A 15,070-nucleotide genomic window follows, 5' to 3' on the forward strand; every position below is an offset into this window, starting at 1 on the left:
ACCCTATAGACTAAAATACAGCTTTTATTGTTTTATTAGAAATATGAAAGTAGATTTGGTACTTTTTGACATTATCTTACGCTCAACAACCTCATTATACCCCTCTCCATCTTCCTGAGATACGTACTTGCTTCTTAAAACCTGTTTTCTGATTAGAAAGTTTATATAGCTTAAAAACCTTATAACTTCAACCTCAAAAGTGAAGATCAAGGAGTGGAAATTAGTGAGAAAAGACAAAAGGTTTCCAATAACACACACTAAAGATTTTAAATAAATATTTTAATTCTATTATTGGCATTTACAGGTAGAAAGCATACAGTATGTTACAATTTTATCAAAATGTGAAAAATATGGATGTTACATAAGTAACAAATGTAAAAAAAGTATTTTTCTTACCTTCCCTGAAAGTAAGAAAACTATTCAGCATAGGAAAATATTGATATAAAAAACACAGCTTAGGTAAAAAAAAAAAAATTGAAGTTTTTACACAGTACAACAGGTTCTTCAGATCTGCATGAAGATGTAAGGACTTTGTGAGATTCTATTTCACCTACAGCTTTAGGGAATTGGGCGCAACTGGTAAGCTACATTAATGAATCTACAAGTAGTTTTCCCTCATATCTGCTCCAAAATGCTAGAGTGCAGTAATTTTCTATACAATAAATAATTCTTCAAAGTTTCCACCATAGAAAATCATAGAATGCAGAAAATGCCACTCCAAGGTCACAGAGGCTAGGCAGTGCTTTAATAATAATTAGGATAATACTTATTATAGTGCTTTATAATGTCGAAGCACTTCAGAAGAGTTACCTACTTAGCCCTCACAACACCCCTGTGAGGCAGGGAACCAAGTGTTCTTCCTACCTTTCCATGGTACAGATGGGAAAGTGGAATCAGGGGAGAAGCACAGGCTGCAGCAGCAGCACAGCCAGGCTGGGAGGCCAAGAGATGTGGGAATGGACAGGTTTGTCTCTCGCTGCTGTGAGCCAGAGGGCTGGGCTGGGCTGACAAATGACCATCAGGAATCACTGAGGGGGGGGGCAGGAAGGGACCAGGATAAAGTAAGCATCCCCAAAAAAATTTCATAGAGATTCAGAAGCTCTCACACAACTTTGTCCAAAAAAAAAAAAAAAACCAAACAACCAAGCAAACAAACAAAACAAACAAAAAAAAAAAAAAAAAGGAAAAGACAGAAACCTGAAATGAACAAATAAACAAACTGAAAAGAAGAAGAAGAAAAAAAACAACTCCTAAAGTGCTGACTGGCTTGAGCTGCTTCTAGCACCTCTTGTATGGAATAAGACTTACAGCAAGCACTGTTGCCAGCAATTATTCAAGCTGATTTATTCCATAAAGTCACATGTGAGCAACTGCAGGATATGGTAACTACATTTTCTGAGACACCTCACTACTGTAATTCCTTCATTCACCATCTAACTTCCATGCACTTCTTAAGGAAAATGGAATCCTCAGTACTCTTGCATCATAAAACATGTTAGTAGCTGGAGACAATATGCACATCCTTCACAATTGAAACAAAAAATTAGTTCATTTTCAGAACAAAGCATTATTAATTTAAGAACCACGAACCAAACAATGGTAAATAGGAAAACCCTTTCCAAAGGCTGCATGCCGAATATCTGGTTTGCAAATACAATGCATGCAGGAGAAATAAATTCATCCAAGCATAATTAAATTAAAAATGTCTTCAGTCTCTTTCAGCAGCATAACGGTTATTATTTTTAAAGTCTCCTCCAACCAGACTGGCCTGGGGATCAGATGCTGACCTTGGCTTTTCTACAACCATATAATGGTTTGAGCAGTCCCCGTGGCTTTGCACTGTGGTAGTACCAGGAGACAAAGCCTATACATACTGTTCTGCTTCCCCCTCCTTGGAAACAGGCTTGGCTGTACCACCTTTGCTGTCTTCACTCACTGCTGCTGCTGCTGCTGTTTTTTCAGGAAGCGATGCCAAATCTTTGAAAACATCCACATAATGCCCAAAGCCCGGGCCCCAGTTCAAGAGGTTGTCCCAGTTGAAGCTTCCCGCTGGCTGGCCCAGCTTCCCGGGCAGGGAGCTCTCCCCGGCCGCGGTGCCCGCTGCCTGTGCCCCCACGGGCCCGCCCTCGCCACGACGCCCCGGGTACCGCCGTGGCTTCAGCCTGGAGCCGTAGTTGTCCTCGTCATCCGCGTCTGACTCGTTGACCTGGGATAACTTGGGCATCCTGGAGGTGTAGGCCACGGGCTTATCGCGGTCGTACTCCATCTCCGAGCACGTGAAGGACTCGTGCGAGTCGCTGTCGGAGGAGGACTCGGGAGCGGGAATGCCATCGGCCGGGTTCCTCGTCCGGGATAGAGGCCTCCTGCAGTCCTCCTCGGAAGAGGAGCGGCCGTGGTCTGCGCTGCAGATGCTGGGGTTCCTGGGGCGAGGGGTGTTCAGTCTCTCCACCTCTTCGATGGACAGCCCCACCGGGGGAGACGTCTCCAGTGGGATCTGCCCGATGGGCTGCTTCAGGCGGCTTCCCGGGCGGGAGCTGTGGCCTGCCATGGTCTGTGGGCTCTTGCTTCTCCTCCCCAGCCGAGTGGCGTAGTTGAAGATGCCAGGCTGGCAGACATCGCCGTGCATCTCCAGCGGGCTCCCTTCCCTGATGGCGAGGTGCAGCTCCCGGGCTGGGCTGTGCCTGTAGAACGTCGAGGATTTGGAGAAGGGTGCAGGGCTGTGCCGAGACAGGGGGTTGGGAGTGGGGCACGCCGAGTGGCTCAGGGACGTTGTCCTCAAGCCCTGCCCATAGGCAGGCTGGTAGGTCAGGCTGCTGGCTCCCAGGGGCATGGGTGACTGCCGGGCGAAGCCCAGCGGGCTGTGCCTCTGGATGGAGAATTTGGGAGTGTGGCTCCGGAACTGCTTGTAGTGCTGGATGATGTCAGCGTCAGAGGGGGCGATGCTGCTGGCATTGTCAATGTCATAGTGCTCGATCTCTGGCTCAGGGGATGCCAGGGGGGCGCTGGGGATGGTCTCCGTAGCATGTGGGATGTCTGTCTCATCGTAGATGAGGTAAGGGTTTTCCCTTTCGATGATGTCAGGTTTCGGGTTCCCTTCGGGCTGCTTCCTGACAGTCATGTCATCACCGTAGGGCGGGATGTTGTCAGGGTCATCAAACGCCACATTCTCGCTCCCTTTTTTCTTCTTCTGCTTCGTTTTCTTCTCCTCTTTCGGCCCCTTTGACTTCTTCCCCCGGCATTGGTTGCAGAGGATGAGGCTGAGGACCAGCAGCGCCAGGACCGTGGCGCAGCTGCCCACGATGGCCGGCACGGCCCAGAGCGGCAGGGACAGCTCAGTGGGGTGCGGGGACGGGAGGCACACGTGGCCGCCGTTGACGCCCGCCCTACACTCATGGCCGGGGGCACACAGCACCCCCAGGCAGGCCACCACGGTCTCACACGTCCGTCCCGCGTACGCCTCGGGGCAGCTGCAGGTGAAGCCAGCGTGGGGCCCTGGCTCGCAGCTGCCTCCGTTGAGGCAGGGGCTGGAGGCACAGGCACCCGGGGGCACGCACTGGTAGGCGAACCAGCGGTTGATGCACATCAGCTCGCCCCAGCAGGGATTGCTGGCGCACACGTCGGGGCCGCGGCAGCCGATCTTCACCGAGGGGTCTGTTTTGGAGAGCGTGGCCAGGCTGTGCTTGCCGGAGAAGGGAAGGCTCTCCCCACCGTACTTGATGTAGGAAATGCAGCCGTTGAAGCCTGAGAAAGGGGAAAAAAGAGACAGAGTTGTTGGGAGCTGAAGGCTGAGTATGCACTGTCAACAGCGCAGTACATACTGTACACACTCAGTACATACTCCACTGTTCACTAAATAAGCCAAGAATTCACATGATTACCATAGGGAAACATCTATTCTTACAGCACTTAAAATTGAATTTGAATAAATACAATGTCTAATGACTGAAATATAGCATATTCAATATATTCAGTACATTCAATGTATTTCAGTATATTCAAGATATTGAAATATATCAATATTTCAATATATTCAATATACTGAAATACTCTGGTCTCTTGATTTTCCCACATTTCGAAAACGTCTTATCATTTCCCACAGAGAATCCCGAGGGCAGCTGGCTTAGCTGTGCTAGCACCAAACATTATTTGACTTTGCCTCCCATGTTTCAGCTAAGCCTCCTGTCCCCTAAATTGATGACAATGCTTTTGTTTCTGTGAATCTTGTGGGACTTTTTCTCAAACTTCCCATACCTTTGCTGAAGTGCAACCCTACAACAAGTTTTAGTGCTGTGAGAGCCCAGGGAGATGGAATTATCCCCAGGCTGTGTACAGTGGTTGAGTGAGGTCACAGGAAAATCCAGTCTTTTGCCAGCCTAATAACCCTCTGTGTTCCCCTGACTAAATCCTTTCTGGAAGAGTTTTGAGGTAGTGCAACCTTACAGTGATCTCTGCTTGGAGCTGTGGCAAAATGGTACACAGAGATGGATACCACTCTGTCATGAAACAGCAAATATACCTGAGTTGTATGAGATGCTATTAAAGGTTTAGAATCCTCAGGGTTGAAGATTTAGGTTCATTTGGGAGCCCAAGCAAAAGTGATGATCGCCTTGCTGCGCGCGTGGTGGTTCCTTGTAGTACTTGATGTGAGGTGATGTGATATGATAAACAATTTGTCACATCTACCTGGATTTGGAAATTTTATTGGACACAGCAACTTCACAGCCCTGTCACCTCTTGCGTTGTCTGCCTTTAACAGCACTGCAGATATTTTTGACTCTGAGTTCATGCAGAGTTTTATACCAGAGCCTTGTAAATCCTTGGTATGTCGTACCCAATGTAATCCAATATTAAAATAAAATAAAATCATATGAAAAAGGGATTTTGGACTGTGTGTGCTTAATGGAAGCCAGACATTCCTAATTTGTCTGCCACAGCATTGGGCAGTGGTGAGAGGTTAGTGTCCTCAATTTTCCTTGTTCCAGCTTTCCTAAAGCCTCTGCTTTTTCCACGCGCATGCTGCTCATAAAACATACATGTAAAAAGGGCAAAGGTCAGCACAGCATCCACAAGCTTTTGTACCACATTTCATACATATTCACAATACACAAGTGTAAAGTGTGAATTTACTCCACTCAAAAATACTTTATCTGGTCACAATTAATGAAGCCAGGAATATTTTTCAATATAGAAATATGTGAAAAATACATCTGTATTGTCTGGAGAATCTCATGTTTTGTAGCTAAAAATCACTTCCATCTTTACCTAGCACTTGGGAAATGATATCAAATATGTGTTATCTACTTCTTTTGCCAGGGTTTGAGACAGTTACTTTAACTCTTAAGGGAGACCGATTTGCTCCTTAACAGCTAAACATCAGTCAGAGGGTGTTTCCTTATTGTCCTTGCTCAGAAATAAATCCTATTCTTCATTTGACAGGAGGATAAAGCAGCAGGACCTTGGAGTTGCAGAAAATATTTTAATCATATTAATAACAGGGTAAATCCTGCAGTACTTACCGATTCCCTACTAAGTTTTTGTTCAGCATTTTTTGCCCAAGTGAAAGATTTGCCTTGATTTTCCAGATTATGACTCGGGTAAAGAATACATCCTTTCTTATCCATAGGGGTAACAAAAAAATAGCAACTGATGCACAGACAAGCAAACCCCCTGTCTGAAAAAAAGCCCTGCAGATGGAGTGCCTGCTTTTGGAAACAAGAAGCCTGCAGTGTGTACTAAAGGAACAAAGTCTGTCATCCTTACTCATTCAATTTGCATTTTTTCTGGCAAAGGATGGCCGTACACTAATTACTAGTAAAGAATTACAGTACTTGGGGGAAAAAAAAAATACCTGCAGCTGTGCTCTTGAAAGGCTGGCTGGATGGAACTCCTCCCAGAGAAATGGTGAGGACGTTGAGGCCACCAAAGTCTTGGGTGGCATGGAGAATGTCCCGGCTGTGAGTCCTGTCCACCGACAGGATGGTGGCAGAGCCGTTCTTCTCCAGGAGGACCGAGTGCCACTGGCCATCTGCAGCATACACCTCAGGGATGTTCCTTTCCACTTTCCCAGCAACTCCAGCATCAGATACGTAGTGCACCTTCCCACCTTTTATCTGCTCAGAAAAACACATGACACGTAATTTTAAAATGATGTCACATAACTCGTACCCACATGTAACCAGTGTGATGCCTACTCAGAACAGCTACAGTAACACATGGCTTTGGTGTAATAGAAAGCTGGGGTAGGAATATTTTTCCCCAAATAATTGCTTTGTGCTAAAAAGACATTAATTATTTAGCATGAAAAATTTGGCCAGAACTAAATACATCACATTGTAGAAACTTTGGCAGAAAATTTGCATCTTAGAGCTGCCACCCATTCAACCCCTGGCTAATCCTACTGAGCAGCCAGCTATAGGTCATGCCCATGACAGCACATTTTAACCAGAGAAAGAATAATTCTTCCTCCTTCTTCAAGGCAAGTGGAAAATGCTTAGCAGAGTGAACAGATGTTGTCCTTGCCTAAGAAAATTACATCCAGTTTTTATTACAACACAGTAGGACTGCATAAGGCATGGCAGAGCTTGAGCAAGAGCCCCATTTCATATCTGCTTTTTCTTCTAATTGATATTTTGCAGAAAACTTTTGTGGTATTTCAGAAAACTTTCTGAAGAGTTGTAAAATGCGTGATTTTGTGAGAATTTTCAAACAGTACTTTCTTGAGCAAACTGCTTTAAAACTTGTGAACAGCTTGGGAAAAAAGGAAGACTATTTTGGCTTTTTCTCTTGAGAATGATGCCTCACAATTCTACTGAATCATGAGATGCAGGATTTCAAACCTCTTATTATGATCCCAAAATGAGATCAGTGCAAATTCTGCACTTAAGATGCAGGAGCTTAAAAAGAATCCCCAACATCCAACCCTGCCACTTTCTCAAATACTGCATGAATTTGGGTATGCTGGCTGACCTCCTAAGGGTGTACAGAACTGCGCAAACTCATGGAGGATGGCTCTGAGATTTGCTGCAAGTTTCCTTCGGTGCTCTGCATGTTTGGTCACACAAATTCCTGCATGTTTGGTCACACATATTAAATGGAACAACTGCTCTCCGTCCTGTGTTCCCCACTGCGGCTCGGTCGGTCCGAGATCCGTACCCCGAGTGTGAGGGACGTGCGCAGGCAGAGTCAGGAAGGGTCACAGCCCCACGTTTGCTGGAAGCTCTCAAAGCCTTGCATTCTTTGTTCCAGGAAAAATAAGGTTCACCTGGGAAGAACTGTGAGGTGACACACTGGCTACAAGAATGCTGCTCTAGTTTCCAGAAACTGTTAAATGTTCTGGATTTGCTTCTCCGGTGATGCAAGCTGAGGACTTTGTTCAGACACTCCAGCTTTAATAAGGCTGTAAGACCACGCTCATGTCTTGGCAGCTGCCTGAACGAATGCATCAAGCACGTATTCCATTTGGATGGAGGCTACAACAATGGTTAATATGTGCATTCACTTCATTTATGAAGGCAGTAATTTAGATATTTGAAAATGTCTTGTCTGATAAAGCTCACCTTGCAGACAGGATGCTTTTGTTACTGATAAAACACAAGTGGGATCTGTCTAAACTATCACACAGCCCAAGGAAAATCCCACAGTTACAATGGAGCCCACAGACTATTAAAACATTTAAACACCATTTCTCACAATAACTTATAAAAACCTTGACTGAGCTGAATATATAGATATATTTATGTCTGCAACCTGTATTGGTTTGTTATGTCTTATTCTGTCTTTTATACCCCATAAAAATACTGCCTTGTATTTCAGTCTTTATGCAAACAGAAAGGAATATACCATGCCAGACAATACCCTCCAAACTTAAAGGAGGACTGAAAACAGAAACAAAATTTTTAATTTCACCTTAGAAAAGACCTGTAGAATTATTTACCTGTCAGCAGCTGATATTTTCTATAGCAATTCATGATTCTTTAACCTTATTTCTATATCTTTAAAATTGCATGTGACTAATGCTAAAAGACTCATTAATAACATACTAGGGGCATTTGGAAAAGAAAATTTCCAGACACAAGACTGGTCCATGACTGCTTCAACCAGGAAAAGATATGGAATGGTGCCTTGAAGCAGAACATGTTTCTAAATTTGAAACAAAGGCTGAAGTTGACAGCATTGAGTAATACAAATTTCTGGGTTTTATTTAAATGGCTGAGCAACTGACAAGTAGAATATAATGAAAAGAATGAACCACTGAAGCAAACATATTCCTAACTACAGGGCTGATTCAACTTTACTAATATCCAAGTCTCATTTGCTGAACAAATTGGGTTTTGTCCTAAAACTAGCTATTGAATGGGATGTCATTTAAAAGGGTTATGTTCTGATTAGTTCTTATAACATGATATATGCATAGAGTCATGGAATGGTTTGCATTGGAAGTGGCCTTAAAAATCATCCAGTTCCAATCCGTCTGCCATGGGCAGGGACACTTTTCTCTATAGCAGGCTGCTCAGAGACCCATCCAACCTGGCCTGGAGCACTTCCAGGGATGGGGCATCCACAGCATCCCTGGGCAACCCGTGTCAGTGCCCAATCACCCCTCACACAGGAGTATTTTAGCTGAAATAGGTAAAATGTAATCCACATTCCTCTACCCATACAATTCAGAGATTTCAGACCTCCATTTATGCTAATTTAATCTGACTGCAGGTGAGATTTCTAGATAAAGCAGGACAAGACAGTCAATTTCACCTTTAACCTGCTGTATTTATCCCATTACCTCTAACTGAATTACTTGCAACATGCACTTGTAGGAAAATAAGCTGTGACAAAGAGTTCTAGTAATAAGGAATGCCCCATCTTCTCTGTTGTAGTGGATTTTGGAGGAAGCATTTTCCATCTGAATTTGACAATTATTTAATCTAATCTGGAAACATTTATATCTTTCCCAGATTAAGGATCCCTTTATATCATAAAGCCCCCTCTCACGTTCTGTGGAGGGACTTTACATCCATCATTTAGTGAATCAACTGCTCACAATCTCAGTGGATCTGATTTATTACCACTTCTCTAATTCTACCCCATTCCCAGCCACACCAAAACCAATTAGCTACAAGAGGAAAAATGTGAAGGCATGGAAGTAGCCACAGGACTTGTAGCTTTTCCCTAGCATGGTTCAATATTAAAAACACATGGCAGGTTTTCTCTGAATGGTTAATACTTTGGACAACAGGCATATGAAAAAACACAAAAATCAAGTTATAAAATTGTTTTGAAGACTGACAAGAATTGTAAAGAGAGGTCCCTGAAACCCAGCTTCTGCACCAGGAGTGGATGGAGATGACATGGAGACCTTTGCTGGGTTGGCTTCATTGGCATCTCGGGCCACCACTGAGGGGAATACTCATGGTGGTACCTCCTCTGGGAATGAGGAGCAGTGCAGAGGTCACACTGCACTAGCTACAGTTAAATTACTGCAGTTTTACTAACTAGCATCACCTGAGAACTGCTTGGCAACCGGCACGGCTCTCCTTCCTCAAACTTCTGCATCTGGTACTAGGCAAACCTCTGCTCTCTTCCCCTGCACAGCTGGGGCTGGGACTTGACACCCTCTGCTTGCTTGTATAACTTCACCAATATTAACAATAACAAGAGTGTTTGCATAAACACAGCACCGGTGCTTTAGCCAGGAAAGGCAACTTTTTTTTTTTTTTAATAACGCCTGGAGAGCTCACCTAGCAAATTCTTCTAGGGGGAGGAAAAAGGTTTTTTCTCTCCAGAAGTCAAAAATAATGAGATCTTATCTGCTAATACAAGCTAGGCAGAAACTTCCTATAAAATGATGTGGTGAAAGCATATGCCAGGGAAGTAGTGCAGACTTGCTTCTTAAATGCAGCCAGTGTGTCAGGAAAGCTTCGTAACTCTGACCAGGCAGGTGGAGGATATCCATGGGGCTGAAGCTTAGAAAGTGTGAATTTCTGTATGAATTTCTCTAAAAGTCAGGGAAGAAAAAGTTGGAAAGCCTTGCAGCAGTCAAGGAAACTTGGAGCTTACACCAACCCAATAAAGGGGCTTGCCAACATCACTGCTGTACTCATTTAGAGTTATGAGTAAATGGACTGAGTCACCTCCAGGAACCGAACCATCACTTTCTCTTGAGAAAGGTAACTTCTGCAGCAATAAGCTCTTTGAGGAAAGAAAAAAACAACAAAAAGCCCCAAAACAGTGTGGCATTTGAAGCATTAATTCAGGTATGTATGCCAAAATAATTTGATATTGACATTGGTCTGTGAGTAACCTCATGAATTCAAGTTATCCCTCACTTCCTAGTTTGATAAGCTTGAGCCATGTTGGTAGGAATTAATGAAAACTTTTTGGCAATTGTTTGCTAGCTTAAGGAGGGTCTGGGTTCAAGGCTAAAAAAATCAGAAGATAAAAGGCCAATAACAAAATGATTTGTTCTGTAAAGTGTAATGATGATAATAACCATGGCAATGAGCACCGTTCTCGTCGCCTTAAAACAGTCACTATTTGGAGTCTAGACAAAACTGATTAGATATAAAACCATCAAGATCTTTTGATACCTTGGCAAATAGGAAGGGAATTGTTGAGAAGATGAATGATACTGGAGCAGTGCCTAGTCTCAGTTAAAGACCTAATATTTCATAAAGGAAACCGAAAGAGTAATGAAAAACACGATTTTGATCGCTGCACACGAGGCAGTCCAATCAAACCAAACTCGGCCTCAGCTGTAATCTTACCTTCACGGTAGTGAAGTTGCTGCTCTCTTGGACGTGGAGCAGAACGCCGCTCTCACTCCTTGTCATGAACTTCACTTCCAAGCGCTCCACGCCTGGGCGGCCCCGAGCCCCCAGTCTCATCAGGTAGTCCCGCTTCTTGCTGGGGCTTATGTGGTAGTCGAGCCGCCCCTTGCCTTCCAGCGACAAGGCCGTGTCAGCAGTGATATCTGGGACAAGCACAGGGAAGCACTGAGCACACAGCTCGCTGCAGCTCCAGCCATCATCTGCCTCATTGCCACCGCTCTCGCTCGGAGCAGAGATCAAGTTCAGAGCAGGTCAGGGGTCGGGGGGAGCAGGAGTGAATGGCAATTGCAGCCTCTCTATTCTTTGGCTTACACCAGAATGTGTGTTTGAGAGTGGGAGTGTGCGAGTAATTTACTGCTGCTATCAGTCAAGAGTAAATTAAAACTCGCTAGGGAACAAGTGAGGGAGTAGGGAAAAAAATTTGGCTCTCAGAACTGTAATTCCTTCCCAGGGATGTTACTGTTTCCATTACTGCATCAGGGTTTCATGATATATTGAACTCTAAGCTCTTCAGGGCAGAGATAATGACTTTCTATTTGTTATGGCATAAAAAAAAAGTGAATAAAAAAGGCTTGACTTTGACTACCAAATGCTGTTAAAATTATGGCTAAATTCTTTTGTAAACCAGTGCAATAAAAGCATATAAATCAGCTAAACAATAATTGGACATGTAAAAAAACAAAGCCCGGTCATTATACTACAACTACACGGAAATAAATCACTTTGCTCTCCTGAACAATCCCATATTGATTTACAGGGCTACTCCTATGAGAGTTAATCACCCCCAAGCGTAAATGCCTTGTTTTCATTTACATTTACAATATTTTCTTGCATATAATCCACAGTCAATTTGATGAAAAGGACTTTAGTTTGGAGAAGCCATAAGCACATGAACTTAATGTTTATGAGAAGGGGTTTTCGCTTACCCTCTTACCTCCCCATAGCAGGCAAATCCCTCCTATGGGATACCTTTATTTTAGTTACGGATTATATGTTATTTGGACTTTAAATGAGTGCAAGTTACCTGAAATGTGATATACAGACCAGAAAACATTATGTATTCAAGTTGTTGCCATTTTTAGCTCACGAAAGGACAACAGTCCATTGTGGACTTTTAAACTACTTAAGAGGCAACATGCTGCTTGTTTTCATTATTTTATAAAATTCATTATCCCGTGGCCCTGAAAAGAAACTCTTAACATCCTTTGGTTAAGCCACAGTCAGGTGTATGTCAAAGACAGTGAAACCTCCTCCTCACATTTTTCACAGTGCCTTCCTGTCAGTCCATCCTTGCAGAGACACTGCTGCCACGACCACTGATCGACACAAGTGCCACCGTGCTGGCAGGGGCTGGTCGTGCAAGCGCCTTCCAGTCTGGGACACCTGAAAGAAATCAGAAAAATAGATGATGAAAAAGGTGCACACAAATAAGCAGAGCAAATGTGCAGGGAAGTGTCCTCTGTTTAAATGGTACTCCCTTTCTTCCCCTCAGAGATGCAAAAGCAGCTCTTCTCCTCATCCCTGGAAGTGTCCAAGGCCAGGCTGGATGGGGATTGGAGCAACCTGGTCTAATAGAAGCCCCATGGCAGGGGGTGCTGGAACTGGATGACATTTAAGGTCCCTTCCAACCCAAACCATTCTGTAATTCCTAGGATTTCTGTAGACAGCTCAAGTTTCTAAGCAGATCCCCATTTTCAGCATCAATTCATAGCAATTTTACAAAAGAGGAAGGAATTCAGAGACAGCCAAACTCCTACTATCTGTTATGCAAGAGAGAAGAAACCTTTTTGGGCAATTTTTATGCTGCAGACTGCCAGGGTCTTTGTATTACAATGATCAGTGCAAACATGGGGGTTGAGAGAGGAAATGTGAATGAGGAAATCTGGATGGAAGACTGACATTGTTGCTGCAACTGCAACTTCAAATACTGAGATGGAAAAAAACAATAGAATCGGATAGTTCATCATTTCTGAAAGACCACTCAGAGGATATGAGGGAAATTTGGTGATACTTGAGAGGCAAAGTGAGAGAACAGACGTGGTGGATTATGAGGAAATAAAAGGCAGTGGAGGGCTAGGAAACAGAATGAGTACAGTCAAAACCAGGTGGAATTTAAAAAGAAACCCAAGAACAGAGGCTACTCAATTTCAGCCCACAAAGCAACTTAAACAATCAGACAATAGAAATGTAATGATGCTGCTTTTGTTTTTAAGACTCTGCAATCTTTAGTGAACCTTTAATCCAAATTCACTTTCTTCCTACATTTTCCACATTTTACAGTAGGTTCTACAGTAGTTTTCCTCTAACAAGAAATATCTGTTGGTGTCTGAATGGAATAGCATTCATGACAGCTTCCTTTATTGCAAACGGGGTCCATTTGATCCCAAATATAGCAGACGTACTGATCTAAGATTCCTTGGGCTGCCAAAGCCTGGCTGGGCTCCAGGGGACGTCCATTGACTGCAAACTCCATTATGCAGCCCACAAAATCATGGCTTTCCACCTGTCCTCTCCTCTGAAGGATGGGCTCTATGGACCTGATGCCACCAACAGTAACTCGATTTGGCTGTACATCGAGAGTCCTGTGAAAGAGAAAAATGACTAATCAGTACCAGACATCAGGATAGCGATGACAGCACAGGAACTGCAACCATCATTTACAGCCTGTGGCTAAAATTCCTCTTCCCAAATTGGTATTTCGCATTTCGAAGGGGACACAGAGATTAACAGCACTTGAGCTAACAGTTATAGTGGCTATGACTCTAAATTCACACTCAGTTTGCATGTCAAAATTTCTATTCACTTGACTGAGCAGTGTGCTTGAGATAACAAAACATAAGGTTTTTACCCAACTATAATTGAGATTGTAGATGATACTTTAAGAGGAAGATGGACTAATTGTTTTACAAAGATGTAACACCCCTGCTAGCAGGGAAACCCTGTGTGGCTGGAAACATGATTGTGATTATTGTAAGAAATTAGCCAAAGTGATTTGGATTAAAGTTATTGTTATATCCAAAGATGACCCAAAGGTTACTGAGTTATTTACAGTAAACACCAGAAACAAAGCTTGATTTCTTTATAGGACACTGTTTATGACCTCAAAACTGTAACAGAAAACACCTGAAAACAATGTCAAAGTACTTACTGTTAATATTTTTTTAATGACAGCACTAATCAGGTGATTTTATTTCCTATATCTTTATGAGCAGTGAGAGGTGCAGTTTAAATAAATACATGACCTGAAATCATTAAGCAATAGATGTTACCCTCATTTGTACCACAGTGCAGACTACTCATGACCATGCATTTCCTGACTGCCACCAGAGCCTGGGGACAGAGATGGTGTAGAGAACAGGGGATTGCTGAGCAAACTCCTTGTTACAATCCAGTTCCATGCAGAAATGTAGCCTGACCTAGCAAGCAGCAGCACATGCAGAAAATTTAATTTGCTTCCACAAAGATGGAAGAAACTGACACTTGGGAGCCTTGTGATTATGCCATCTTTCTCTGGCTTTACAGGGAGATTTCTTCTTAACTTTAATTTTACTGCAAAAAAAAAACCCCACCCAAACCCCAAAAAATAAAGAAATATTTACCAGTCAGTCGAAACAGCAACGTTGCTAACAGTGCAGTAGCCTGGCTCTTGGTCTTCAGAGCAGGAATCCACCGTCAGGGATGCCGCCTGCAAAAGGCACACACACAAATATGCTAAGTATGACACAGCTTTAGTCCCAAACCACATGAACTACTTATGCTTAAGTGCATGGTATCAAGGACTTGGCCATAAAGGAGCACTTGTATGTCATGATGTCACTTGGGATTGCAGGGTGCTTCAGAGCCACTGCTCAACTCCACACTCTGCCAGCACAGCGTGGACACCATCAAGGTGTGGATACAAAGAGAGAGGGAGCCAATTGTCTGCTTCATACAGAGAGCAATTAAACACCAGCTTTTCACATTTGGGCAGGGTTTCTTTCATATTTGCTTTACTCCTGGACACTGAAGTTATTTTGGCTCATAGCATATCCTACTTCTGACATGGTTCAGATAATCTGAGCAAAAAGCTGCCCCTCCCGATCACAAAGGGAGCTCCTTCAGGGGCTTTACCATGACATTAAACATATTGAACTTGATAAAAAGCATGTTACAAAAGCTGGGAGTACACACATTGAGATTACCAGTTTAAAAAAATGACCCTGGGAGTAGAAACACTGAGATAACTAGTTCAAAATAATAACCAACCA

At 43.4% G+C, this 15,070-nt stretch overlaps 1 protein-coding gene across 1 annotated transcript in view; it reads right to left on the minus strand.

The window, feature by feature from the left end:
• Nucleotides 1–223: 223 nt before the first annotated feature.
• Nucleotides 224–15,070, minus strand: part of FAT4 (FAT atypical cadherin 4) — a gene marked incomplete at its 5' end in the record, with an annotated part of 125,239 nt that continues 110,392 nt past the window's right edge. Inside the window, 6 exons of the mRNA XM_038136631.1 lie at nucleotides 224–3,741; nucleotides 5,849–6,110; nucleotides 10,761–10,966; nucleotides 12,082–12,206; nucleotides 13,226–13,405; nucleotides 14,423–14,508. Of these exons, the coding sequence (XP_037992559.1) occupies nucleotides 1,865–3,741; nucleotides 5,849–6,110; nucleotides 10,761–10,966; nucleotides 12,082–12,206; nucleotides 13,226–13,405; nucleotides 14,423–14,508 (2,736 nt within the window). The remainder of the gene's footprint in view (nucleotides 3,742–5,848; nucleotides 6,111–10,760; nucleotides 10,967–12,081; nucleotides 12,207–13,225; nucleotides 13,406–14,422; nucleotides 14,509–15,070) is intronic.

Source organism: Motacilla alba, chromosome 4 (genome assembly GCF_015832195.1).
Source record: "Motacilla alba alba isolate MOTALB_02 chromosome 4, Motacilla_alba_V1.0_pri, whole genome shotgun sequence".
NCBI classification, from domain to species: Eukaryota; Metazoa; Chordata; class Aves; order Passeriformes; family Motacillidae; genus Motacilla; species Motacilla alba.